General features: G+C 43.6%; 1 protein-coding gene across 1 annotated transcript in view; it reads right to left on the bottom strand.

Annotated features, from left to right (window-relative positions):
• LOC122790034 (P2R1A-PPP2R2A-interacting phosphatase regulator 1-like) overlaps nt 1–27,699 on the bottom strand; it is an 849,731-nt gene that overhangs the window by 550,338 nt on the left and 271,694 nt on the right. Inside the window, exon 6 of the mRNA XM_044057585.1 lies at nt 19,911–20,003. Coding sequence (XP_043913520.1) covers nt 19,911–20,003 — 93 coding nt within the window. The remainder of the gene's footprint in view (nt 1–19,910; nt 20,004–27,699) is intronic.

Below are 27,699 nucleotides of genomic sequence, written 5' to 3'. Positions count from 1 at the left end.
CACAACAGAGAGGACAGGAGGTATAGCTAAGGGCCTGTGTTGTGGTAGGTGCAGAAAAGTCCTAAGTCTTTTTCTGGAGTCTGAGAAATCCTGTTCCTGCCATTGGAATTGTTCTCTCATGGCATGTAAGGTTTCCCCAAAGGAGAATTCTTCTGGTGGGGAAGCAGCTGGAATGGATTCTTCAGCATCTGAGTCCTCAAAATTGGAGAAAGGAGCCTCTGGCTGGTCTGTAATATCTGAGTCTTCTGCAGAATCATCAGAGGACACAGGCTCGAGGGGCTCTGCTCTAGGTCTCTTTTCTGGGGGCTGAGAGGCCCTGTCTGGGTGAGATTGAGATCCCCTAATTAAGGATATTAAATCTTCTGCCAGAGTAAGCATTTGTGAACTGGAAGTGGGCCTGGTTGAGGGGGGTTTAACAGGCACTGACTTAGTACATTTGGCTGCTTTAGCCCTGGCGAAGGCCTTAATAGACATGGCTGCAGGAGGCCTAGCAGCACCACGTGCTGGGGTAGAGACATCCAAAGGGATGGTGTCTGATAAGTCACTAGCAACCACTGTAGTAGGTAAAATTTCTGAGGCCGATTCAAGTAAGGTAACCGGAACCTCAGTAGTAGTCATTGATTCGGCTGTACTCTGATCAGTTTTCTCGGTTTCGCCGAAACCGAGACACTCAGCGGTTTGCTTAACCATGGTTTCGCAAACCGCGAGTGTCTCGGACCGAAAGTGTCGGTCTTTTCTTTGCGTTTTTAACAATTTGGGTAGTCGGAGGATCCGGCGGCATAATGTACGCAAATTCAGAGCCGAAAAACTGTTCAGCAAACTCCGACCGACATCTAAGCGTTCGTCGGTTGAAAGAAGCACAGGCCGAACAGGCTGCTACGTCGTGGTCTGGGCCTAAACAAGGCAAACAGTAAGAGTGGAAATCTTTATGAGGTATTTGTTTCCCACAAGTTAAACAGTTATTGACTTTTTCTGACATCGGCTGAGGCAAGAAAGAGTCCCCAACGGGGTACTTAGCTTTTAGAAGTCTTCGAAGGAGTATTCGGTAGTAGTAATCTCTGGATCTGACCGACCGGCACTTGCGAACAGCTTCTGCTTCGGGCGCCACGCGGCAAGAAAGACTTAAGAAAATGGCGTCGGCTGATGCCTTTATACCCGAAGACCAGCAGAGATGACGTCGGGTGAAGTGCGACATCAGCCAAAGCCGGACCCGGACTTTGGAATCCGGCCGACCGAAGGGCTGCCTGACGACAGGACAACCCAGTTGTTATGACTGCAGATGCATCCATGAAGGACATCCTATCTGGTTTGGCAGGGGCTGGAGGTAAAGTATCAGGAGCAGTGCAAACATCATTAAATACATCATCCACAACAGGCAGTACTGGAGGTATAGCTAAGGGCCTATGTTGCGGTAAGTGTAGAAAGGTCCTAAGCCTTTTTCTTGAATCAGAGAAATCTTGTCCCTGCCATTGGAATTGTTCTCTCATGGCATGTAAGGTTTCCCCAAAGGAAAATTCCTCTGGTGGAGAGGCAGATGGAATAGATTCTTCAGCATCGGAATCTTCATAAGTAGAAAAAGGAGCCTCTGGATGGTCTGTAATGTCTGAGTCATCCGAAGAATCATCTGAGGACACTGGCTCTGGGGGCTCTGCTCTAGGTCTCTTTTCTGGAGGCTGAGAGGCCCTGTCTGGGTGAGATTGGGATCCCCTAATTAAAGAGATGAGATCCTCTGCCAGAGTAAGCATTTGTGAACTGGAACTGGGCCTGTGTGAGGGGGGCTTAACAGGCAGTGATTTAGCAGTTTTGGCTGCTTTAGCCCTGGCAAAGGCCTTAATAGACATGGCTGCAGGAGGCCTAGCAGCACCACGTGCTGGGGTAGAGACATCCAAAGGGATGGTGTCTGATAATTCAATAGGAACCACATTAGTAGGCAAAACTTCAGAGGCCGATTCAACTAGGGTAGCAGGAGCCTCGGTAGTAGTCATGGATTCGCTGAAGATTGACCCGTTTGCTCGGTTTCGGCGAAACCGAGATACTCGCGTTTGCTTAACCGTGGTTTCGGCCAAACCGGACCGCGAGTGTCGATCTTTTCTTTGCGTTTTTAACAATTTGAGAAGTCGGAGGATCCGACGGCATAATGTATGCAAAATCTGAGCGAAAAACTGTTCAGCAAACTCCGACCGGCGCCTGCGTCGTCGGTTGAAGGAAGCACAGGCTAAACAGGCTGCTACGTCGTGGTCTGGGCCTAAACAAGGTAAGCAGTAAGAGTGGAAATCTTTATGAGGTATTTGTTTCCCACAAGTTAAACAGTTATTTACTTTTTCTGACATCGGCTGAGGCAAGAAAGAGTCCCCAACGGGTACTTAGCTTTTAGAAGTCTTCAAGTAGTATTCGTAGTAGTAATCTCTGGATCTGACTGACCGGCACTTGCGAACAGCTTCTGCTTCGGGCGCCACGCGGCAAGAAAGACTGGGGAAAATGGCGTTGGCTGATGCCTTTATACCCGAAGACCAGGAGAGATGATGTCGGGTGAAGTGCGACACCAGCCGAGGCCAGACCCAGACTTTGGAATCCAGCCGACCGAAGGGCTGCCTGATGACAGGACAACCCATTTGTTAGGACTGCAGATGCATCCTTGAAGGACATCAAAGGGCTAATGAATGAAGTTTTATTTACACAGTATAGCATATATTTTGCTAAACACAAATACTAAACTGGAATGTGAGCATGCGAGACGTATTCTGGTGTACCACCATCTACCTTCAAAGTCAGAGATGTTGCCAAAGATATTTAATAAACACCTTGAATGAATGACAACTGGAAACACATCACACACTCAAATTAAACTGCAATATGGTGTCCAAATTTGACAACAAAATCTGAGAAGTGTTTATCAGGGGACCATCAAGAAATTACAGTTGTGTACACTTACCATAAATATAGATGTTCGAATGTATTCACTGGTGCAGTCATCACCTGTGTGTTATGCCTGCTGTAGTAGCCCCTGGTCGGCCCGAATACCAGAGTCAATTTTTTTTGCGTTAGCTGCAGTCGCCTGTAGTCTGACATCAGGTCGTCTGTGCTATAAAGGAAGGCAGCCAACATCATTACATCAGTTTTTCTTGCCCTAACCCATGAGAAGCACAAGGAAATAAGGTAAAGTGGTCCTGGTGGCTAAAAGCCACCGTGGGAAGCTTATGTCCTCCTAGGGGAAGAGGATATAAGGGGGATGGAGGGAGGGAAACCAGGACTGCAACAGTGAATACACTCGAACATCTACATTTATGGTAAGTGTACACAACTGTACTATGTTCTTCGTGTTTCACTGTTGCAGCCATCACCTGTGGGAGGATTCCCAAAGCTGAGGACAGGGGTGGAAGGATAGGTTAGAGCCCTAGGCATGGGTCAGCAAGCCCTGCAGAACTGCAGAGGCAAACCCTGCCCTGGACTGAGAAAAAAAGAGGTAGGTGGTAATGCTTTGTAAAGGTATGGACAGAGGTCCAAGTGGCAGCTTCCAAGATGTCCCTGGTGGGGACTCCTCTGAGGAAGGCTGTGGAAGTGGAGGCTTCCCTAGTGGAATGGGTACGAACAGACTTGGGGGGGGTCAGATGAAGTCTGTAGCAGAAATGGATACAGTGTGATACCATTTGGAAATGGTTTGCTTGGAAATGGGCTTCCCCTCTGCCTCTGGGGCAAAGCTGACAATCAGCTGGTCTGTTTTTCTGAAGGGTTTAGTATGGTCCAGATAGTATCAGAGTTGTCTATGCACATCTAGCAAGTGCAGAATTCTTTCCCCCTTGTTTTGAGGGTTGGGAAAGAAAGTGAGTAGGTGTATGCCCTGGTTGAGGGTTACATCAGATACCACCTTGGGCAAAAAGGAGGGGTTAGTCCTCAGGGTGACCCTATCTGCATGGAAAATGATGAAGGGCACAACAGCCATGAGTGCCTGAAGTTCTGAAACCCTTCTGGCTGAGGTGATCGCTAGTAGGAAGGCAGTCTTCCATGAGAGGTATTTCAATTCTGTTGAAGCAGCAGGTTCGAAAGGAGATAAGGTTAGGTTTTTCTAAAACATAATTCAGGTCCCAGGCTGTTATAGGAGGCCTTCTGGGTGGTCTGATATTAGAAGACCCTCTGAGGAATTGTTTAATCAAAGGATGAGAGAAGAGGGGTAGGTCTGAATCGTAATGGGCTGAAATGGCTGAGGCATGGATTTTTAACGGAAGAGAACAACAACTTGGCAAGGTAATCCAAGATAAGAGGAACGGAAGGATGTGTGGTACTGGCCCCTCTGAACTGGCTCCAGAAGCAGAATCTTTTCCATTTCTTTGCGTAAGATTTTCTGGTGCTGGGCCTTCTGGCCTCTGTGATAATGTCTAAGACCTGTTTGCATAACAGGTACTCCTTGTTAGCTGTTAAGGTATTACTCATGCTGAAAAGATTGAGAGTCTGCACGTCTGGGTGCAGTATCTCTCCCCTCATCTGAGTCAAGAGGTCTGAGATCAGGGGAAGCTGCTTGGGGGCTGTAAGGGGTACCAATGCTGTCTGGGCCAATCTGGAGCAATGAGGAAGGCCTTTGGTATCTCCTCTCTTATTTTGATCAGTACCTTGGGAATAAGAGGCAGAGGAGGGAACGTGTACACAAAGAGGGAGTTCCAGAGGAAGGTCAAGGCATCCACCTTCCATGCTGGGAGGTGATACTCCCTGGTAGAGAGCTTTTGCGGCTGGTGATTGAGGTGCGAAGCAAAGAGCTTCACTATGGAGTCCCACACTCCTGAGTGATTTTCAGAAAGATTTCCCTGTGGAGCTGCCATTCGTGGGGGTCCAGTAAGTTTCTGCTTAGGTGGACTGCCAGGGTCTTGTTGACCTCTGGCAGGTATTGGGCAATTAGGTGTAGACCCATGGAGGCGGCTGTCAGCCAGTGGTTCATGGCTGGTCTGCACAGAGGGTAAGATTGGGTCCCCCCTCCTGTTTGTTGATATACCACATTACTGTGGTGTTGTCTGTTTTTATGAGGAGGACCCCTGGCCTGAGATGGGGTTTGACGGATGTTAGAGCCTTTAGTACGGCCATCATCTCTTTCTGACTGATGTGTAAGTGAAGGTGCTGGGCATCCCAAAGACCTTGGGTGCACCTGCCTGCTATATGAGCGCCCCAAGCAATGTCTGAGGAGTCGGTGGTGATGGTCTGGCCTGTAGGGCGGAGGATGAAGGGAAGACCCTTGTTCTTGGCACAGGCCTCTGTCCACCAGAGAAACTCAGCCCTTGTACATGGGATCAGAGGGAGAGAGGTGTCTAGAGACTGAGTGCTGGCACCAAAGGTTCTTTAGAAATCACTGAAGTTTTCTCATGCAAGTCTGGCCAGAGGAATTAGAAAGATGCAAGATGCCATGTATCCCAGGGCTTACAGGAAATTCCTCGCGGTGAGGTGACTTCTGGAAGCCACCTGGGTAAAGTAGAGAGGCAGGAAGCTCTGTTTTCTGGGGATAGGAAGGCCATTTGGGATGCTGTGTCCAGCAGAGCTCCCAAGAAAATGATCTTCCTGGTGGGAGTTTGCTTTGATTTCTTCTCGTTGATGGTGAACCCTAGGGAAGGTAGGAGGGATTTGACAAAGATAGGTCCTGGAACAGCTTTTCTTTTCCCTCTGCCTGAATGAGGTAGTCATCCAGGTAAGGGTAAATCTGTATATTTCTCTGTCTTTAAAATGTTATGGCCGGGGCTAAGCATTTGGTGAATCGTCTGGGTGCAGTAGATAAGCCAAAGGGCAGCGCAGAGAACTGAAAGTGTTGTGATCCTGCTCTGAAGCGCAGGAATTTCCTGCAGGATTCTATTATGGGGTGTGGAGGTAGGCATATTTTAGGTCTAGGGTCACTAGCCAGGCATTTTTTGTTAGCACAGGCAGCAGCTGCTGGAAAGTTAGCATTCTGAATCTGGGGACCACTAGGGAGGTGTTCAGGATGGATAGATCCAGGATGGGGTGCCAAGTGCCCTCTTTCTGGAAACAAGGAATAGTCTGGAATAAAAGCCTTTGCCTGTTTGATCTGGGGGGGACTGGTTCTATTGCCTCCTAGGATATGACAGTTTGGACCTGTTTCAATGCCTCTGCCCACTGATTTGGAGGCAAGTCTAGGTACCCTCTTGGAATTGGGAGTTTGCTGAAAAAGAATTTGCATCTCTAAAAAATGATCTTTAAGACCCATTGGTCCTTTGTTACAGAAAGCCAGTTTTCTTTGAAGAGGGAGATCCTTCCCACTAGTTTTTGGTGAGTGAAGGGGGGGGGGGGGGTCATTGTGAGATTTTGCCATAGAAGGGTGGCTTAGAACTCCCTGCCTTTGGGGCGGAAGTGGTCCACTGTTTGATTCTCTGCTTGCCCTGGGATAGGGGCCTGGATGGCCTGTCCCTGTGGGGCTTACCATGGCCCTGTCTGCTACGTGCAGGGAAGGACCATTATTTAGAGGGGAAGTTCCTGCGGAACCTGAAAGAAATCTTTTACTGTTTGTATAGATTTTACCTTGTCTTACATCTTTTTAAGCACCTCTTCTGCTTTTACTCCAAACATGCGCTCCTTATTCACGGATGCATCAATAAGTTTAGACCTGACATGATCAGGCAGAGGTTGTTCCTTCAGCCATGCATGTCTCCTAATGACAGATCTTGTCACTGCTGTCCTGCTAGAGGCTTTTAGGGCATCATATCCACAGTGTAATGAGTGTGTGGCCACTTGACAAGTAGAGTGCAGTAAATTTGCTAACTCTTTTGAACTGGCACAGTCAGGAAAAGGTAAAATCTTTTGTTTTAATAGTTCCAAAGTGTGTTGCTGATATTTTAACATATGGGACTGACAATTAAGTTTTCTGATAGCTAAGGCTGCAGAAGTGTATACTTTTTTACCCCATCTGCCCAGAGCGCTGGAGTCCTTGTCAAAAGGAATAGGATTCTTGGCAGAACTAGTCTTAGCTCTTATAGGTTCCTGTGTAATGACCTGTGGGTCTGCATCAGGATTTCTGTATAGGTATTTGTGAGAATCCGGTACTCTGAAATACCTGTCAGTTTTACTGGTGGGAGGGTGTCAGGGGCTAAGCTGGATTCATGGAAAACATCATCTGCCACTTTTAAAATAAGGGGGATGGCCAGAGGTCTGTGCTGGGGCAGGTCCAGAAACTCTCTCAGTTTTTTCTTAGACTGGGAGAAGTCCTGAGATTCCCACTGGAAATGTTCCCTGAGGGTGTGAAGGGTTTCCCCAAAGGAAAGGTCCTCTGGAGGGGAGGCAGAAGGGCTGGATTCCTCTGCATCTGAATCCTCATAAGCAGTCAGAGGTTGCTGTTCTTCTTCAAAATCTGAATAGTCAGATTCCTCAGAATCCTGTTCTGTCATAATTTCTGGAGAAGGCTGCCTTTTCCTTTTAGACGTTGTGGCCTGACTACCCCAGATAAGGGATATGAGATCCTCCGCCATTTTACACATTTGTGCTTGGGGTGGTGGAGCAGGAGCAAGATGGTGGCTAAAAGCAGATTTTCTAGGAGTGACCTGGCTTCTAGGCCTGAGAGAATCCATCGGTCTGAGAGAAACAGTAATCAGATGAGAAGATGTTGTTTTTTGTCTAGATTCGGTAGTGCAAAAGGCCTCCTTGGAAGCCGGAGCCTGCATCGTGGCTCAGGATCCAACCGTGGCAGAGACAAAGCATACCGGACTCCGAAAGGGTCTCGGTAGAGGCCTGCGTAAATATCGAATCGGGCATCAGGGGCTACGAAAGCGCCTCAATGAATTCCGGAGAACTGACAACCTGCTTAGCGATAGTGTCATTGGAAGGCTTAGCCTTGTGTCGTGTGTCTCTATCTTTATCGCTGTGTTTTTTTCAGAATATCCATAGATTGTTGGCTGAGGGATGCCATATCGGAATGCGAAGATGGAACACGAAAATAACTGTCTACAATAATAGCTCTACTGCAAATTGTTCTCGCATTTATGAGGGCACAGAACCGGCAATGGGGGACGTCGTGGTGTGGACCTAACAAGCGACGCAGTAAGAATGGAAGTCTCGGTGTGGGATCTGCTTTCCATTGGCAAGACAATTGTTAACTTTTTCGGACATCGGTTAGTGCAAGAAAAAAGGGTCCCCCAACGGGGCACTTAGCTTTAGACATTTTCAGATGAAATTCAAACTCTGGTAACGACCAACAAGCACTCGTGCGAACTGCTTCTGCTACGGGGCTCCACAGCAAGAAAGACTGATGTAATGACGTCTGCTGCCTTGCTTTATAGCACTGAGGACCTCACATCAGACTACAGGTGACTGCAGTCGATGCAAAAAAACACTGACTCTGGTATTCGGGCCAGCCGAGGGCTACCACAGCAGGGATAACTCACACGTGATGACTGCAAAAGTGAAACACGAAGAACATCAACACTGTAATCATTTTTCTGGTGAAGTCAAAGTGCACGTTAAATGATAGAAAGATTAATTTGAGTCTGAAGATACTGAGCCTTAGATGTGCATCCTCAGCACACAACAACAAAAATAGTGACTGGCATGAGAACTTACAATCCTACCCACTAGGTTCCACTTTATATTACAGTCTGTCATGTCAATTAAATGGAATTTCTACCCCCACCCACTATGCCTCTGACACGTATTTAGAAGTATTTGACCCTTGCTAGAATGTGCCATTTAAACTCTTACCGTCAAGATATGCAATGAGTATTCTGCAATCTATATATTGTTAAGTCTAAAATAATTTCTTCCTTGTATGGATGAGTACATGTCAAATTCTTCTCTCAAATGTTTTTAAACTTGTACTTTTATCAAAGGGGTTACAGACAGCTACCAACACTTCTCCAAAACAGTGTTAACAATGGACACTACATTCTGGCTAAGACTAGTAAACATACAAAACCCTAGTCAACTTCCAAAGCAAGAATATTTCCTCTTTTAAATCTTTTTGGAGTTACACAATGGTGTACATAAGGAAACTGTGAAAACCATCTTTTCCTTCAAAGAAAAAATTAAATCTGCATTACTGTGCTATAATACTGACACATGACCATCATGGTCAGAAAAATGAAATATATGCTGACCTGACATTGGGACCACTGTACTGACTGTTTTCAGCTAAACAATACATTCTATGTCTTCAGAATGACATATTTATCCTTCTTTTACTTTGATTTTGTTGATCATTTACATGGCACGATGACAATTTTGAAATGTGATTTTATGTAGGAATTTCTGAACAGACTATCTATACATCTTTTAAATCAGTGACTCCTTTGATTAATCTGAAACAGCTCATCTTATGAAAGAAATCCCTCAGGTTTTCACTTTAGACCATCTGATCTTTTCCATGTTTAACAACTCCTCGATCTGATCACCCTCAGATACCTCTAATTCTTTATGCAGATGACATGGTCATCTACAGGTCAAACAAATTCCACTCTATTATACTAAATCAGGTCCAAGGTGACCTCCAAACCCTCACTCAATGGATAACAGTCCAGAAACTTATACTTAATCCCTCAAAAACAAGAGCAATGCTATTTGAACCAACCCAAAAATATCCAAAGCACCCAGCTTCTTTGATTTTAACAATACCAACAGAGAAACTTCCACATCGTTCAAATATCTTGGCATTGGGCAAGACCAGTTGCTTAAATTTCAACTACACATTCAAAACTTATGCAAAAAGATCAATACACTACTATTCTGGGCAAACAAGCTATCACCTCTTCTGTCCGAGAGAGCCAAAGCTGCTACAGGAAAAGGAATACTCTTATCTCAACTTGAATATGGACTACCCATAACAGCTGCAGTCTCAGAGAAAAACGCCACCACCTTATTTTATTTATTTATTTATTTATTTTACATTTGTTGACCGGGCTAGGCTAACTGGATATATGTCCATTTTCAGTAGAGGCCCTGGGAGAAAAGCTCCAATAGTAACACAAAGCAGTAATAAAAAAACAGTCTTAATAATAAGCAAAATAATAAAGGATTACAAAAACAGCAAAGCAGTAGCAACAGGAAAAAAAGATTACAATAATATTGGTATACAAGATAAAACAATACATTTAAGAATAAGATACAAGAGATAATTTACAGTAAATAGTACATGATGTTCACAACAGGTAGTTCGTTTAAGTATCCTAGATTACAGTACGCCTTTCTGAAATAGCAAGCAGTATTGAGTTAGCATACAAGTAGGATCATGGAGATATTAGTGAAGACAGAAGATTAGTCAGGGTTGCTGCAAGGGCATAACCAATGTGTTTTGAGGTGTCTTTTGAGATTTTATTTAAAGAGGGGTAGGGAAGGAAGTGAAGTTAGTTCACTAGGTAGTAGGTTCCATTTTTTTCCTGCAGTTGTTGAGAATAGAGAATGCCCTGCCAAGTTGTTGGACTTGCTTATGCTAACTCGAAATTTGTTTGAAGAGCGTAAAGTATTGAGATTTTTGTAGGGGATTATGAGGTTTGAAAGTATAGGAGTGTTATTATGTTGATTAAGGACCTTATGGGCAATGGTAAGTTGGGAAAGTTGTAGTTGGTTTTGAAGTTCGAGCCAACCTAGCTGCTGTAGATTCTGACCGTGGTGGGTTCTGAAGGGATTCCCAGTGGCAAATTTGGCAATGTTATTGTAGGAGTTGGCTAGTTTGAGAAGATTTTTTTTTTTCAGGTTAGTATATATGGGCGAGGCATAAAGAAGAGTTAAGATTAGATGGGAGTGGGCAATTGTGGTTCTAGCTGTTGGAGTTAGGAAGGATTTGACCTTGCAAACCATCTCCAATAAAATCTGCTGTTTCATTGCTAACTCCCCCATTAATGAACATCACTGCCTAAATCTTTGCAAAGCTAAATGGTTCCCAGTGCATTTTACAGCCAACCCCCTACTAGGATCACTAATTTACAAAATCCTTTCTACTGAGACATATTCCTCTCTCACTCAACTTTTCACCAAAACCCTCACATATAATGTCAGGGATATCGCCCAATTTCAATCCACCCTACAAACTCCAAAAAGGAAACTTCATTGCACTGACTCCGAATTCTCTATCCTAGCACATAAACTATGGGACTCCATTCCTCTCTCAATCAGGGATGTCCTAAAGTACCTGGACTTCAGACAACTCAAGGAACAGCTCTTCTCCCAAACAAAGTGCAACTGCACTTACACAGGTCACATTACATGAATCCTGAAGCTCTCTCTCTCTCCTTTATTCCTGTTTCATCCTTCCTTATCTAATCTTGTCATCCCTTTACTCACTGCCTCTCATTCATCCTACTTCCCTCTTCTCTTTGCATCTCTCACACTTCTTCTCTGTATTCCTCTTTCTTCTGCACACCTCTCTCTCACCATTTCGCTATTCTCCCCAAGCTATAACTATTGTCACTTGCCTCTTCTAATGTCTTCATACCTCTCTATAAAATGATGTGCTACTATTCCTGTAACATAAGCCACAGCAGTCATTATGGCTACATATTATCCATGAAGCTCTGCTAAGCATAACTCCATTCTTCCATCCATGTTTTGACATTGTAAACGGCTTTTTGAACTAAATGTTTTGACATTGTAAACGGCTTCTTGAACTAAATGTTGTACATATTCTTGCATCTGTAAATACGTACACGTTTTTTAGCATATCCTTGTATCTATAAATATGTTTTGTTAATTTCCTATGTGATCCTATTCTCCCAGGCTGAGCCTGCAAATGGTCCACTGAGATCAGGGCACTACCCCAATAAAATGAATATATATATTTAACAGAAAGACATACACACATATACATTAAAAAAAAAAAAAAAACACGTTCCTGGCTAGCTACTAAATAAACGTAACCACACAGAGTGACTGAATAAGGTTCTTTCATGAAAGCATAAAAACTTCTTTACCTGTAAATCCTTGCCCACCTCTTCACTATGCCAGGTTTCCTGAGCTGTCTACTCAAATATGTGACCATGGCTTCTGTCTGCAGCATTAGCTTGCAACAGTAGTCTCAAGAAGGTTATGGCATGCTGGGAAGGATCACAGGAGATTACTAGGCTATCAACCTGGAGGTATTTTCAAGCCTAGATGTTTCATCCCAATGTAATACCACAGAAATGTTAGTTAATACCCAGGAAAGCAAACAAGCCTACAAACACTTATTCAGTGGGTTTTCATGTTCCAAAAATCTTAAAGGTAATGGGTAATAAGCAAAAGCAAGCAGAAGGCCCTTTATTCACAAGATCCCCTTGCAGCAAAGAAGCTGAATAAGACAGAAATTTTAATGAGGCTAAGTCAAGCTTTATGTTTATACAGCAGCGTAAAGACCTCTGTAAGGGAGGAAAGGAAGACAAAAAAATGTAAGGTACAGGTGTTCATTTAATAAAAAGTTACCAGCTTATGAACCAGGAAGGACACTAACACATGCAGGAAAGATAAGTTGGAATTGCTCAGCCTTTTAATTTTTATTGGTCGTGTCTATAAAATTTCATGACACCGGGCACTACTTCCTTCACCGATTAATTCCCTCCAGCAACTGCTAAACTTCACATTGTTACAAAATTTAACTAAACTTCCTGGAAATGTGTTAACTAAATTTACCTACATTTCCTGGAAATACATAAAGCATTGAGTTTGCTTTCTGAATGCACAAGTCTGAAAGTCCAGGAATGAACTGCCAGCCTACGAACCCACATACGATGCATTTTAGTACAATTTATTTTCTTTCTGGAACCTACATTTTTTGAGTGACTTAGCCAGATTCATCACTGGCATCCTCTTCAACCCACCAGTCTATATCCTTTCTGCTCACTAAAGCCTCCCTTTAAAGGTAATTACAAACACTATCTCTTTGTTGCCCTACCCTGAGGAGAGATCCCACCCCCAATTAGCCGAGTCTAATAGTGCGTCAGTGGGATTTTGGAAGCTGGGTGATGGCTTGATGCATGCTGGGCACTCAGTGAGAATTTGGAGATCAGCTGAAGGTTAGACTGCACCATCAGTCCAACATTCTGAGCACAGGTTCATAGATTAGTACTAGGCTAACTGCCCTTGTGGGCCATTTAAAGCTTAACCAATTACTCCATGTGAAAATCAAACCCTGCAACTTGTGTCTGTAAGGTAAACATCTTAACCATTATGCCAACCTCCCAAATGTCAATGACCACATAAGTCTAATGGAAGCCCCTTGCACTGTAGGATAATGACAAACATTAGGACATGACTGTTAATGTCAACCTGTAAATATGTAAACAGTCCACATATGAACCAATATACTGAATCAATTTTTATGAAGTCCTGTCCTGCAGGATGATGAGAGATTGCTACAGACTTAATTATACAAATTAAAAACATGCAGAGATCTAATAAGAAATATAAACTAAAAAGTACAGTTGTGTACACTTACCATAAATGTAGATGTTCGAGTGTATTCACTGTTGCAGTCATCACACTTGGGATATCTACCTGCTGGTAGCCCTCAGTCAGCCCGAATACTAGAGTCTTGGGATTTCTGCATCGGATGCGGTCACTTCTTCCATGACGTCAGGTCGTCAGGGGGTATAAAACAGGCAGCCGACGCCATTACATCAGTTTTTCTTGCCCCAGATGTCAGGAGCCCCCCAAACAGGAAGCTAGTATATGGCGTGGAACACCACCAGTAAAAAGTAAATACCACTGCCATAAAAAATGGCCATATAGAGGACAGGTAGAAAGGATAGAGAAAAACAGGGGGCTGGAGGGAGGGAAACCAGGACTGCAACAGTGAATACACTCGAACATCTACATTTATGGTAAGTGTACACAACTGTACTATGTTCTTCATGTTTCACTGTTGCAGTCATCACACTTGGGTTGATTCCCAAAGCTGAGGAAGGGTGGAGGCAGTCAAGTGGAGCTAGGGCTTGCTAGCAGGCCCTGTAAGACTGCTGTAGCAAATCCTGCTCTGGATTTAGAAAAAATAGGTAAGTGGTAATGCTTGGTGAAGGTGTGTACAGAACTCCAGGTTGCAGCTTCCAGAATGTCCCTTGTAGGGACTCCACTGAGAAATACTGTAGAGGTGGAAGTAGCCTTAGTGGAATGTGTTCTGATCCCCTGTGGGGGTAGGTTTTCCATGGTGCTTGTAGCAGAAATGGATGCAGTGTGCTATCCATTTGGAAATGGTTTGCTTTGAAATGGCCTTGCCCTCTGCCCCTGTAGCAAAGCTGACTAGCAGCTGGTCAGATTTTCTGAAAGGTTTACTCCAGTCAATGTAGAATCTGAGCTGTCTGTGCATGTCCAAGGAGTGCAGGATTCTTTCCCCTTTATTCTGAGGATAAGGGAAGAAGGTTGGCAAATGGATGGCTTGGTTTACAGCCACACTAAAGACCACCTTAGGCATAAAGGACAGGTTAGTCCTGAGGGAAGCCCTGCCAGCATGGAAAATAATGAAGGGTTCCACAGCCATTAGTGCCTGTAACTCAGACACTCTTATAGCTGAGATCATGGTTAAAAGCAAGGCTGTTTTCCAAGAAAGGAATTTTAACTCTGCTGAAGCAGCATGTTCAGAAGGGAGAAGCGTGAGCTTTTCCAGTACAAAGTTAAGGTCCCAGGCAGGGGTGGGTGCTCTCCTAGGGGGCCTTAAGTTGTTAGCCCCTCTCAGGAACTGTTTGATGACAGGGTGAGGGAATAGAGATGGCTCAGTATGATAATGGCCCGAGATGGCAGAGGCATGAATCTTAATGGAGGAGAAGGATAGGCCTCTGTGGAGTAGCTCTGCTAGGTAATCAAGGATTTGAGGTAAGGAGGGCACAGCTGTGTCCTTTCCTTGAGACTGATTCCAAGAACAATATCTTTTCCAATGTTAAGCATAGGATTTCTTAGTACTAGGCCTTCTGGCCTCAAGAATGACGTCCAGCACCTGTTTGCTGAGGGTTGCTGGTGGAGTATTCAGGGGATAAGCCAGGTTGCAAGGTTTAGGGTTTGCAGCTGTGGATGCACTATTTGTCCCTCCTGCTGAGACAGCAGGGAAGATGTCTGATGAAGGTGCCAGGGTGGCACTGTTGTCAGACTGCGTAAGAGTGAGTACCAGTGCTGGTGTGGCCAGTCTGGGACAATAAGAATTGCCCTTGGGCTGTCCTGCCTGATCTTGAGTAATACCTTTGAGAGGAGGGGTTGAGGTGCAAAGGTATAAATTGAGAGGTTTTCCCATTTGAAGGATAAGGCATCCACCTTCCAAGGCTCTGCTGTGAGGGTTCCTGGTGCAAAATTTGCTCAACTGGTGGTTCTCGGGGGAGGCAAAGAGGTCCACCTCTGGTGTCCCCCACCTTTGGATTAGAAGGTTGAAGGTGATGGGTTCCAATTTCCACTCGTATGGGTCCTGGAGATTTCTACTTAAGTCGACTGCCAGTGAATTGTTTGCATGGCAGGAACTGAGCTTGTAGATGCATTTGGTTGCTCAAGGCTGTGTTCCACAGGACCATGGCTAACTTGCAGAGCGGGTAAGAATGGGTTCCCCCCTGCTTGTTTATGTACCGCATAACTGTGGTGTTGTCTGTTTTTATCAGCAGCTGTCCTGGAAGGCTTAGGTATTTGAAGACTGTCAGAGCATACTGTACAGCTAACGTCTCTTTTTGATTGATGTGTAGGAGGATTTGTCCTGGGCTTCACTTGCCCTGAATGCATTTGCCTGCCATGTGAGCCCCCCATGCATAGTCTGATGTGTCTGTAGTCAGGATTTGGACGGCGAGGGGTTGAGTGAAAGGCAGTCCCTTGTTGTGGTTGCATGCTTATGGAATTAGCAGACTGCATAAGGCCATGAACCCTAGGGCTTGCAGTATTTTCCTTCCAGATAGCTGGGTTTTGGTGGCCATTTGTTTGAAGTAGTTGTTCAAATAGTCCTGTTTTTCTGGAGTGAGAAATGCCATCTGGGAAGTTGTGTTCAAGCTTGCTCCCAGGAATACAATTTTTTGACTGGGCACCAGTTGTGATTTCTTTTCATTGTTGGTGTACCCCAATGAAGATAGGAGGTTTTTTTACAAATGCCCAGTGCTGAAGTAGCAATTCCTGACTGTCTGCCTGAATCAGGCAATCATCCAAGTATGGGAAAATTTGGATATTTCTCTGCCTGCAGTATGCAATGGCTGGAGCCAGGCACTTTGTGAATACTCTGGGAGCAGTAGATAAGCCAAAGGGAAGTGCAGAGGACTGACAGTGCACACAGCCTGCCCTGAAGCGTAGATATTTCCTGCAAGACTCCCTTATGGGGATGTGCAGATAAGCAAAAGTCTAGGGTGACTAACCAGGCATCCTTGGCTAGCATAGGGAGAAGCTGTTGCAGGGTAAGCATTTTGAATTTTGGGACCACCAGAAAAGTGTTGAGAATTGATAGATCCAGGATAGGGTGCCAAGAGCCCTCTTTTCTGGGCACTAAGAACAGTCTGGAGTTGAAACCCTGTCCCTTTTGTTGTAGTGTAACAGGTTGAATGGCCCTGATATTGAGCAGGGAAAGTACTTGCTTTTGAACCTCTGGTTTGGAGGATGGTCTGGAAACCTGCTTGGGGTTGTCAGTGAATGGAAGTAGAATCTGTACACCTGGGATACAATGTTTAGAACCCATTGGTCCTGAGTAATGGACATCTAGTTTTTGGCACGGAGGGCAAGTTTTCCTCCTAGAGGCTCAAGCAGTTGGGCAGGGCTGGGAAGGATAATTGAAAAGTCATTGTGAACTTTTTCCATAAGGGGGTGGCTTACCAATCCCTGTTTTTGAGGAGGGAACACTCCATTGCTTAGATCTCTGCATACCTTGAGACTGTAGTCTTGGTGGTCTGGTTCCCCTGTTTTTGGACTGAGATGGCCTGGAAGGGGCTGGAAAGGACCAGTTTTTAGAAGGCCAATCACTATTGAATCTAGGTGGCTGCACTTGTAAGAGTCCTTTAACATTTTGCATAGATTTAGCTTTTTCTTCCATCTTTTTAAGAACCTCTTCTGCTCTGGTGCCAAATGGTCCTGATTTAAAGGAGTGTCTAGTAATTTTGATATGACATGGTCTGGCAAGGTTTGTTCCTTCAGTCAAGCATGTCTTCTCAGTACAGACCCAGTGACTGCAGCCCTGCAAGATGCTTCTAGGGCATCAAAGCCACACTGCAAAGTATGCTTACTAACTTGGTTTGCAGAATGCATTAACTCATGTAAGTCTTTATTTTCTGCACAATCTGGAAATAACACATTTTTTTTGTTTAATTAGTTCCATAATATGTTGTTGGTACTTCAACATGTGAAACTGGCAATTCAATGCCCTGATGGCAAGAGTTGCAGAGGTATATACCTTTTTACCCCCTCTATCTAAAGCTCTGGAATCCCTGTCAGGAGTAGGGCTTTTGGCTGTAGTAGCCTTAATACCTTTAGGTCCCTGGAAAATGGTCCCTGGATCCACAGTAGGATTCTTAAAGAGAAATTTGTGACAATCAGGTACTCTGTAGTACTTGTCAGGTTTTCTAGGGGCCGGTGGTAAAGTGTCTGGAGTAAGACTGGATTCCATGAAGACATCATCTAAAACATCCCAGACAGGGGGTATAGCTAGAGGCCTGTACTGAGACAACTCAAAAAATTCTCCGAGTCTCTTTCTGGACTGAGGATAGTCCTGGGATTCCTAGCGGAAATGTTCTTTTAAAGAATGCAAGGTTTCACCAAAAGAAAAATCCTCTGGAGGGGAGGCAGAGGGAATAGATTCCTCTGCATCTGAATTCTCAAAGGTTGATAAGGGTATGTCCTGGTAATCAGAAGGGTCAGAGTCATTGGACTTCTGGTCTGTAGCATCAGAAAGAAACTCAATCTTTTGTTTCTTAGAAGGGGAAGGCTGGCTTCCCCTAATTAGGGTGATAAGGTCTTCAGCCATTCTAAGCATTTGTTTTTGTGGCATGGGAGCTTGAGCATTGGTTTTCTAGGCATAGTGCGTACTCTGGGCCTGAGAAACTCAGTAGTTTTAGCTGAAAATGAAGTTGTTGGTTTAATGCAAACACTGGTAGCTCGGAATACACCCTCAGAAGCTGGTACCTGCACGGCGGCTCCGGACCCATCCAAGGTGGAGACATCCGCAGGTTCCATAGTCGAAGAAGCATCTCGCGGCACACCGGACTCCGAATGGGTCTCAGCAGAGGCCTGCGAATCTGTAGAAGTGGGCATCAGGGGCTGCAAAGGCACCTCACTGACTAGCTTAATGGAAGCGTTGTTGGCAATTTTGGACCTATGCGGTCTGTCTCTGTCTTTATCTTTACGCTTTTTCGGAATATCGGTAGTCGGATGGCTTATCAAAGCCATTTCGGAATATGGAGAACGAGAGCGAAAGAATTTAGCGACAAAAATAGCCTGATGACAAATGGTTCGGGCATTAATGCAGAAAACCGACAGCGAGGGACGTCGTGGTCTGGGCCTAAACAGGTGATGCAGTAAGAATGAAAATCTCTGTGAGGTATTTGCTTTCCACAGGCAAGACAATTGTTAACTTTTTCTGACATTGGTTAGAACAAGAAAAAAGAATCCCTAACGGGGTACTTAGCTTTAGAAGACTTCAGGTTTGAAACTCGAAAAATGAAAATTTCAGGTAGCGTCCGACTGGCACTTGTGAACTGCTTCTGCTTCGGGCTCCTTCTCGGCAAGAAAGACTGATGTAATGGCGTCGGCTGTCTGTTTTAACCCCTGGTGACCTGACGTCATGGAAGAAGCAACAGCATCCAAAGCAGAAATCCGAAGGCTCTGGTATTCAGGCCGACTGAGGGCTACCTGCAGGCAGATAACCCAAGTGTGATGACTGCAACAGTGAAACACAAAGAACATCAGTAGCTTTTTTCTTTTTGAATGGTCTGAAGAAGCACTGTTGGGTGTGAAAGCGCTAACCATTTTATAAGCCTTTTCATTTTACTAAACATGTTTTATTTTGATTTTTTTTTTTGCCTGCCATTTTTCTGTGCTGAAGTTGGTTTGCTTGCAGTAAAATATCAGGATTACATAAGCTGCTTTTGTATGTCCAAACATTTCAAATGATGATCAAGTCCAGAGATGGAATATAACACAGCCCAGTTAGTACACCAGACACACAAGGCACTTCTAGAATACATCCAAATTACTTCTGTATGGGAAACCATAGGACAGGAATTTAGAACATAAAGTGCCCCCTAAAAGTACACACATACACACAAAAAAATTGTGTAAGTTAGAACCGGATCCATGAACTTTGTTGAATATGTACAGGGGCAACAGTTTGGCCTACAAAGACAGGGTTGTTGTTAAAGTGATTTTCCAATGTTGTTAAACTTTATTTCTGCAACACTACATATGCTGCAAAGGCTGCCCCAAAGCACCTCTGTCCATTAAGGAACGTTTCTTCTAGTACTTCCATGAGAAAAACACTTTTAAAAAGTACAATTTCCATACAGTGATGTCACTAAGGATAAACCATAAACTTCATCGTTAGTGGCATTAGTTTAGGAAAAACGTGTTGCGTTTGCAGGCTTTAATAGTGCACCACTGCACATACACAAAGATGCCCCATTAACGTCTATGGATGCAACAAGTTACCCCAAGATAATGTCAGGGCAAAAAATACTACATTTATTTGTGTCGTGACTTAATTAAAAAAAAAAACTTTTTATTTAAAAAGAAGCCCAAATACATTAATACAGATAAGTGGAAAAATGCATTGTGGCATTTGACTCCTCAAATGTCACAATGCATTTACTTCGGAAAACCACTTTAAACAAACTACTGCAAATGTAAGCTATGGAAAATACTATGCTTAAATTAAACTAGTTATTTTAGGATAACCTTCTAAAGTAACATTGATTCTGTTGAATACATTACTGCTGTTGGTTTACAATGCTGGAAGAAAAACCTTGTACAACTGTTTTGCAGCATACAGGAAAAGATGAAACACAAGACAACATTCTATGCTTTATACTTATTCATACCTTTCCTATTCCTCTGGTGGGAGATGGAGCTGGAGACACAGGAACAAAGTCAATGCGTTTAGGAGAAGAGGATTTTTCAAAGTCATTGTCACTCTGTTGAAACAAAACATGAAATTCATCTAAGATAGAAAAATGTATCACAGGTATTCAAGCTTCTAAGCACATTAGCAGTAAACAGTAGAACTTTATCTATAACAGGCCCAGCACATTTTGGCATGATATGCAGAATACAATCCATTTGGTTCATTCTCAGCACATAACATATAAATCACATCTGCCAGCCACAGAATACTTCAAGTGTCCCATGTCATATTCTGAAAGAAAAAATCTTAAGTTTTTGCACGTTAGAACCCTAGTAAGTTTAAAAAAAAAATCTCTGTAGTTAAATAAATACTCTTCAATTAGCTTCTGATTTATCTTAGAAGCACAGCTGTTAAGACAAGATGCTGAATGTCACGGGTAAGGTTTAGCATTAATGGGTGAAAGTGTGAGCAAAATTTCCCAAATCTGAACTACTGAGGAAATCTTTAAGTACAAACTCCCATGGGCGGGGGCTATAATGCACTCCCCTACCACTATCAGCAGGATGCCACTTAAAATATCCAAACTGGCAAAGCAGCATGGAAATATATTCATTTTAGCAGACTGATTTGAAATGTCTACAAATGAAACCACAAGGACACTGCAATCACAATTAAAGCTGTGTTTGTTAGCCCTACTGGAATAGTCAGGCAGCATATATGTACAGCCCAGCAACACTGCACCTGTTAAATCAAAAACATGATTTATTAAAATACAAACAGAGAAACTTAAACTGGTTCTGCACATGTCCTAACTGACAGGATGAAAGCACTTACCAGTTTGTTTCTCAGTTTACATTTTAATTTTAGGAATTTTGTTAGTTTACTGAACAGAAGCAATGAGACAAACAGCCCATTTCCACTAGTGATACAATCATAACAGAAAAAATATATGAATACAGTACATCTATTAAAAAAGAAGCAACGTTTTTTAATTACATTGTACATACTTATATGTAATAAAGTGTTTCAAATTTAAACACTGTCGACTCTGAAACAAATACTAGACAGACAAAGCATACATCAAAATTACATGTACATACAAAGCAGCAGAAGAAGACTACATAAAAGTCACCAGATGAAAGATCACATTCATAAAGTAAATGAAGAAATTTATCTAACCCTGGGATTCAAACAAACCCTACTAAAAAGATGGCTTTAGTCTCACTTGTCCTAATTAGGCAAGGTATTCAATTCCACAGACATGAGGCAACACAAAGGGGTATATGAAAGATGCTGCCAGCCTACCTTTGAGAGCAACGAGAATCTCCTCACCTGATGACCTAAATGGGCAAACAGCATCAAAGGATGGCAAATAATGACTTTCAACAGGTCGGGCCACAATGTACTGGGCTGAATCTACCATAAGTGACCATCCCAGATCTTGCATGATACAGATATGACAAAAACTAGGCATTGCATCATCAACACTCCTATTATAGAATTCTGGATCCACTGGAACAAAGTCTGTAACAGAAGGTTTGTTGTAAAGGGCACTACAGGTGTCTACACAAGACAATAGTTCTGCAGGAACAACTATTAGAAAGTTCAGCAAGTAGAATTAGGTTTGATCCCTGTGACATTTTCAGGGATGACCTGATAACTGCTGACACCTGGTCCTTAAGTGTTTGTGCATTATTAAGCACTGTACCTGGATCCTTAACATTAATTGAAAAGTAACTGAATTGTATCTAGTGTGGTGCTACAAGGATCATTTCTGGGTCCTTTAATGTCTGGCATTTATTTTGCAGACATTCAAGCTAATATGGCGGATGTGTGGTTGACCAGGTCTGATGATGACTGCAAACTGGGCATGGTTACCTGCTCATGCAGTTACAGAACAGTTCCAGCAATGGTAGGAATATGCACACGAATGGTGCATCAAAAATGGTCTCACGCTAAATAAGAAAAAGTGCAGCATAACAGCGTTTGGTAGAAAAGTTAATCCCATCTCATATGTTATAAATGGTACTCCTCTTCAGACAGATATGGTCATAAGAGACCTAGGGACTTATGTGTCCATCTCTCTCTCTCTCTCATTTGATCATTGTGTTTCCACCATATTTGGCCAAGTTAATTTCCAAGGGAATATTTTCAAAATGCAAGGAAATCATCCATACCCTGTACTCTTCCCTTATCAGACCCATCAATGAATATAGTGCCCCCTTTAATGTGTACAAATCCAAGCATATCGCTCAACGGGAAACACCCCAAAGATTTCTAACCAAGAAAATTAAAGGCCTGAAATCTTTCAACTACCCTGGCAGAGAAGCATGACTGTCAGACTACGTAGCCTACAGGTTGCTGACACATGACTAGTCTCTCTCTCTCGCTTTTTGAGCCATGAAAGACCCAGTCCCATTTGATATTCTGTTTCTTTACAAAACCAGTGGCTCTATAAACATCCACACTAAGGACTTAAATGTGCAAAAACAAACAAACAAGAATCACTGGGAGGACAGGCTTCTAACTCAACATATTCCTAGCCTTCACTCAGCCCTCATTAGGCTAATCATTTAAATAATGCCTCCTTTTGCATGTATGTATCCATCCACATGCAACAAGTGAATACCCACAGAGATACCTTTCTAAAAGGATACATGGCCTAACAAACATGTCCTACATGGACCAACTCAAAGCCCTGTCAGTATACATGGTATCCTACAGATTGCTAAGACTTGACCTGTGCCTGACATACAAGGCACCCTCTCACCCTTTACTGATGAATTTACTACACATCAGCAAGTCAAATGGCATCAAAAATACCCAATCTAGTCAGCTAAACCTCTTTTGCAACATCAAGAGAATGGTTTGGAGGGACAGGTATATCTTGCTGAGGATACTGCTGCTACGGAACAGACTTCCCATCCACATAAAACAAAGTTCATTCCTGTCCATATTCAACTGCAGCTTAGATCTCTGGATGGGAGACAGAATCTTACTCCAGGACTGCCTCTCTACTACTAATGGACACAAGCAGCTCCTAAATGCTTTGGCACATACTTCGGTCTCCTCAAATTATTCATGGTATGATCCCAGTTATTCTCATTAGGAGTAATATAGAATTATTGACCATGAGAGTGGGCAATCTATAACCAAATGGGACAGGTTACTTTGAGCACAAAAAGGGAAATAGGTTTGGCTTAATATGACCCGCAAGGGCAGCTAAAGTACAGTTTTGTACCTACCATAAATGTAGATGTTCGAGTGTTCACACTGCTGCAGTCACCACACTTGGGTTATCCTGCCGTCAGGTGGTCCCGCAGTCGACCAGAGTTCCAAAGTCTTGGTCTGACGTCAGCTGATGTCGCTTCTTCCCTGACGTCAGTGCGCCAGGGGTATATAATATGCATCCAATGCCATTTTCTTCAGTTTTTCTTGCCCCAGATGTCAGGTGCCCCCCCAAGTGGGTAGGCAATACATATTGCTAATTAAAAATATACATATACAATAAAAACAATACCTTCAGTTACCAGCAAATACACCCCAAAGGTTGTATAGGATAGAAGGGTATAGATAAGTCCAGCTAGTTCAGAGGGGATGGAGGGAGGGTAACCTGGACTGCAGCAGTGTGAACACTCGAACATCTACATTTATGGTAGGTACAAAACTGTACTATGTTCATCGTGTTACACTGCTGCAGTCATCACACTTGGGTTGAATCCCAAAGCTAAGTTTGGGTGGCTGGTCTATAAAGAGTTAGGATTGGCTAAGAGGCCCTGCAGAACTGCAGTGGCAAATCCTGCTCTGGATTTAGAGTAAAGAGGCAGGTGGTAATGCTTGGTAAAGGTGTGCACTGAACTCCAAGTTACAGCCTCCAAAATTTCCTTGGTAGATACTCCTCTGAGAAAGGCTGCTGAAGTGGCTGTTGCCCTGGTGGAATGAGGCCTAATGTTATTAGGGACTGATTTTCTATGATGTGTGTAGCAGTACCGAATACAGTGTCCTATCCATTTGGATATAGTCTGCTTTGAGATAGCCTTGCCTTGTGATCCTGCAGCATATGCTACAAACAGTTGATCAGTTTTCCTGAAAGCTTTTGTTTTGTCCAAGTAGAAGCCTAGCTGCCTGTGTATGTCCAACGAATGCAGAAGTTTCTCCCCTTTATTTTGGGGGTTTGGATAAAAAAGTAGGCAAATGGATGGTTTGGTTAAGAGCCACACTAGATACCACCTTTGGCATGAAGGTAGGGTTTGTCCTTAAAGATACCCTATCCTGATGAAAAATTATAAAAGGTTCCACTGCCATTAATGCCTGTAGCTCTGAGACTCTTCGTGCTGAAGTTACTGCCAGGAGCAGAGCTGTTTTCCATGATAAAATTTTTTAGATCGGCTGTATTGGCTGGCTCAAAAGGTGGTAGGGTCAGTTTTTCCAAAACGAAATTGAGGTCCCAAGTTGGTGTTGGTGCTCTCCGGGGCGGTCTTATGTTTTTAGCCCCTCTGAGGTACTGCTTTAGCAAGGGATGAGAGAATAAAGGAGGACCCGTGTTGTAATGTGCAGAAATGGCAGAGGAGTGAATCTTAATTGATGAAAAGGATAGGCCTCTGTCCAGCATCTCAGTTAAGTATTGTAAAATCTGAGGAATGTTTGGAACAAGAGGGTCAAGGCTGTGAGCCTGGTTCCAAGCACAGAATCTCTTCCATTTTTTCTGAGTAAGCTTTCCTTGTGCTAGGCCTCCTGGCCTCCAAAATGACATCCATAACAGCTTTAGAGAGAGGTGTTGCCTGTTTGACTAAAGTATCTGCCATGCAGCCAGGTTTAGGGTTTTGAGCTGACCGTGCAGGATCTGATTGTTTTGTTGAGTCAGAAGGTGTGGAATTTGGGGCAAAATCCATGGTGGGCCCTGAGCCAAGTTCCTTAAGATAGGGTACCAGTGCTGGCGTGGCCAGTCTGGAGCAATCAGGATCATCTGTGGTTTTTCTTGTCTGGCTTTTAGGAGTACCTTTGAAAGGAGAGGCAGTGGTGGGAAGGCATAGACTTTTAGGTTTTCCCAGCTGAACAGAAGAGCATCCACTTTCCATGCTTGTTTGTGATAAGTCCTTGTGCAGAATTTTTGTAGTTGGCAATTCAGTGGGGAGGCAAAAAGATCTATGTCTGGGCATCTCCATTTTTGTGTTACCATGCTGAAGATTTGTGGATTCAATTTCCATTCGTGAGGGTCCATGATATTTCTGCTTAGGTCGTCTGCCAGAGTATTTTTCTTTCCTGGCAGGAATTGTGCTTGCAGGTGAACTTGATACGTCAGAGCTGTGTTTCACAAGGTCATGGCTTGCCTGCATAGGGAATAAGAATGAGTGCCCCCTTGTTTGTTTATTTACCACATTAATGTGGTGTTGTCTGTCTTTAGTAATACTTGTCCTGGATGTAGAAGGCCCTTGAAAGCTGTTAGGGCATTTTGAACAGCTAACATCTCTCTTCGATTGATGTGAAGATGCATCTGGTCTGTGGTCCACTTGCCCTGAATGCATGTTCCTGCCATGTGTGCTCCCCAGGCGTAATCCGAAGCATCTGTTGTTAGAGTTTGCCTGGCTGTGGGTTGGGTAAAAGGCTGACCCTTGTTTAGGTGATATGCCTGTGCCCACCATCGAAACTCCTATGGTAGGCAGGGAATTATTAGAATTACTGCTTCTAGACTGTGAGAATGTTGAGCCCAAACACTTTTTAGGTACCATTGTAATTTCCTCATACGCAGTCTGGCATATGGTATTAGTAGTATGCAGGATGCCATGAATCCCAGGGCCTGCAGAATTTTTCTTGCAGGGAGATGGGACGTTTTTGCCAGTAGTTGAAAATATTGAGTTAGTTGCACTTGTTTGTCTGGCGTGAGGTAAGCCATCTGGGCCGTTGTATTTAAGCTGGCACCCAGGAATGTAATCTGTTGTGAGGGCACTAGTTTTGACTTCTTTTCATTTACTGTGTACCCTAGAGAAATTAGCAACTTTTCCACAAACGCCAGATGCTGCAGAATAATGTCCTTTGTCTCTGCTTGAATGAGGCAGTCATCCAGGTATGGATATATTTGAATTCCTTTTTGTCTGCAAAATAAAATTACTGGTGCCAGGCACTTTGTGAAGACCCTGGGCACAGTAGATAAGCCAAAGGGCAGTGTAGGGAATTGGTAGTGCATTGTACCAGCTTTGAATCGGAGGTATCTTCTGCAATTTTGTCTGATAGGGTCATGCAGGTATGCCTCTTTGAGGTCCAGAGTAACAAGCCAAGCCTTCTTGCCCAGCATGGGTAGAAGCTGCTGTAATGTCAACATTTCTCAAAACTGGTAAGTATTCAGAATTGAAAGGTCCAGTATAGGCTTCCAGGCTTTGTCCTTTCTGGGGACCAGGAGGAGTCTTGAGTAAAATCCTTGTCCTTGTTCCTGTTGTGGTACTTTCTGTATAGCTCTCATGTCCATGAGGGCTGAAATTTGTTTTTGTGCCTCTGCCCACTGATTTTGTGGCAGGTCTGGCATTCCTTTTAGCTTTGATAAAGTATGGAAGTGGAATCTGTAACCTTGAGACACAATATTCAGGACCCATTTGTCTTGGGTGATTGTTTGCCAGTTTTGAGAAAAAAGTGCTAGTTCTCCCCCTATGGGGGGCTTCCAGAAGGGACGTGCTTGGCGTACACAAAGGAAAGTCATTGTGACTGTTTCCTGTAAGGTTGAGACTTGTCCTCACCTCCTTTTGGGGTTGAGGTGCCCCACTGTCGTTGTCTGTTTGAGCCTTGGGGTTGAAATCTGCCTCTTGGGCGTCTGTATCTGCCTCTATGTGGCCTGTCTGACACTGGAAAGGACCAATTTTTTGTTGGCCAATTTCTGCTAAACCGAGGTGGCTTTACCTGTAAGAAATCCTTGACTGTTTGCATAGATTTAGCTTCATCCTCCATTTTCTTTAACACCTCTTCTGCCTTAACACCAAACAAGGTATCATGTTGTAAAAGAGCATCCAATAACTTTGCCTTAACATGTTCAGGTAAACTCTGTTCTTTTAACCAAGCATGTCTTCGAATAACAGAACTTGTAACTGCGGCTCTAAAAGAGGCCTCTAAAGAATCAAAACCACATTGCAGAGTATGTTTTCCCACCTGTTCAACTGCATGCAATAAATCCTGCATTTCTTTACAATCAGGAGCTTCTGAGCTTGCAAGCATTTTCTGTTTTAACTAAGCCATTAAATATTGTTTGTACTTAATCATGTGAAACTGGCAATTTAAAGCTTTTACTGCTAAAATTGCAGACGTGTATACTTTCTTCCCCCATCTATCCAAAGCTCTGGAATCTCTGTCAGAGGGTACTGGATTTTTTGCAATGGAAGCCTTAACCCCTTTTGGACCCTGGGAAATAGTTTCTGGATCAGCAGAAGGGTTTTTGTAAAGAAACTTGTGAGAGTCAGGGACTCTATAATACCTATCTGGCTTGGCTGGAGCAGGGGGCAAAGAGTCAGGAGATAAGCTGGATTCAGAGAACACATCATCCACAATGTCTAGCACAGGCAGAATAGCCAGGGGCCTGTGCTGAGGCAATAAGAGGAAATCCCTAAGTCTTTTCTTGGATTCTGAGTATTCTTGACTTTCCCAATGGAAATGTTCCCTCATGGTATGTAAAGTTTCCCCAAATGAGTAATCCTCAGGAGGAGGGGCTGAAGGGATAGATTCCTCAGCATCAGAGTCCTCATAGGGGGGTAAAGAGTATCCCTGGTCTGAAGAGGAATCAGAGG

This window comes from Protopterus annectens, chromosome 15.part0, assembly GCF_019279795.1.
Source record: "Protopterus annectens isolate FY-2018-M chromosome 15.part0, PAN1.0, whole genome shotgun sequence".
Lineage (NCBI taxonomy): Eukaryota > Metazoa > Chordata > Ceratodontiformes > Protopteridae > Protopterus > Protopterus annectens.
The sequence above is the reverse complement of the archived record's forward strand: the minus strand, read 5'-3'. Positions and strand labels throughout refer to the sequence as shown.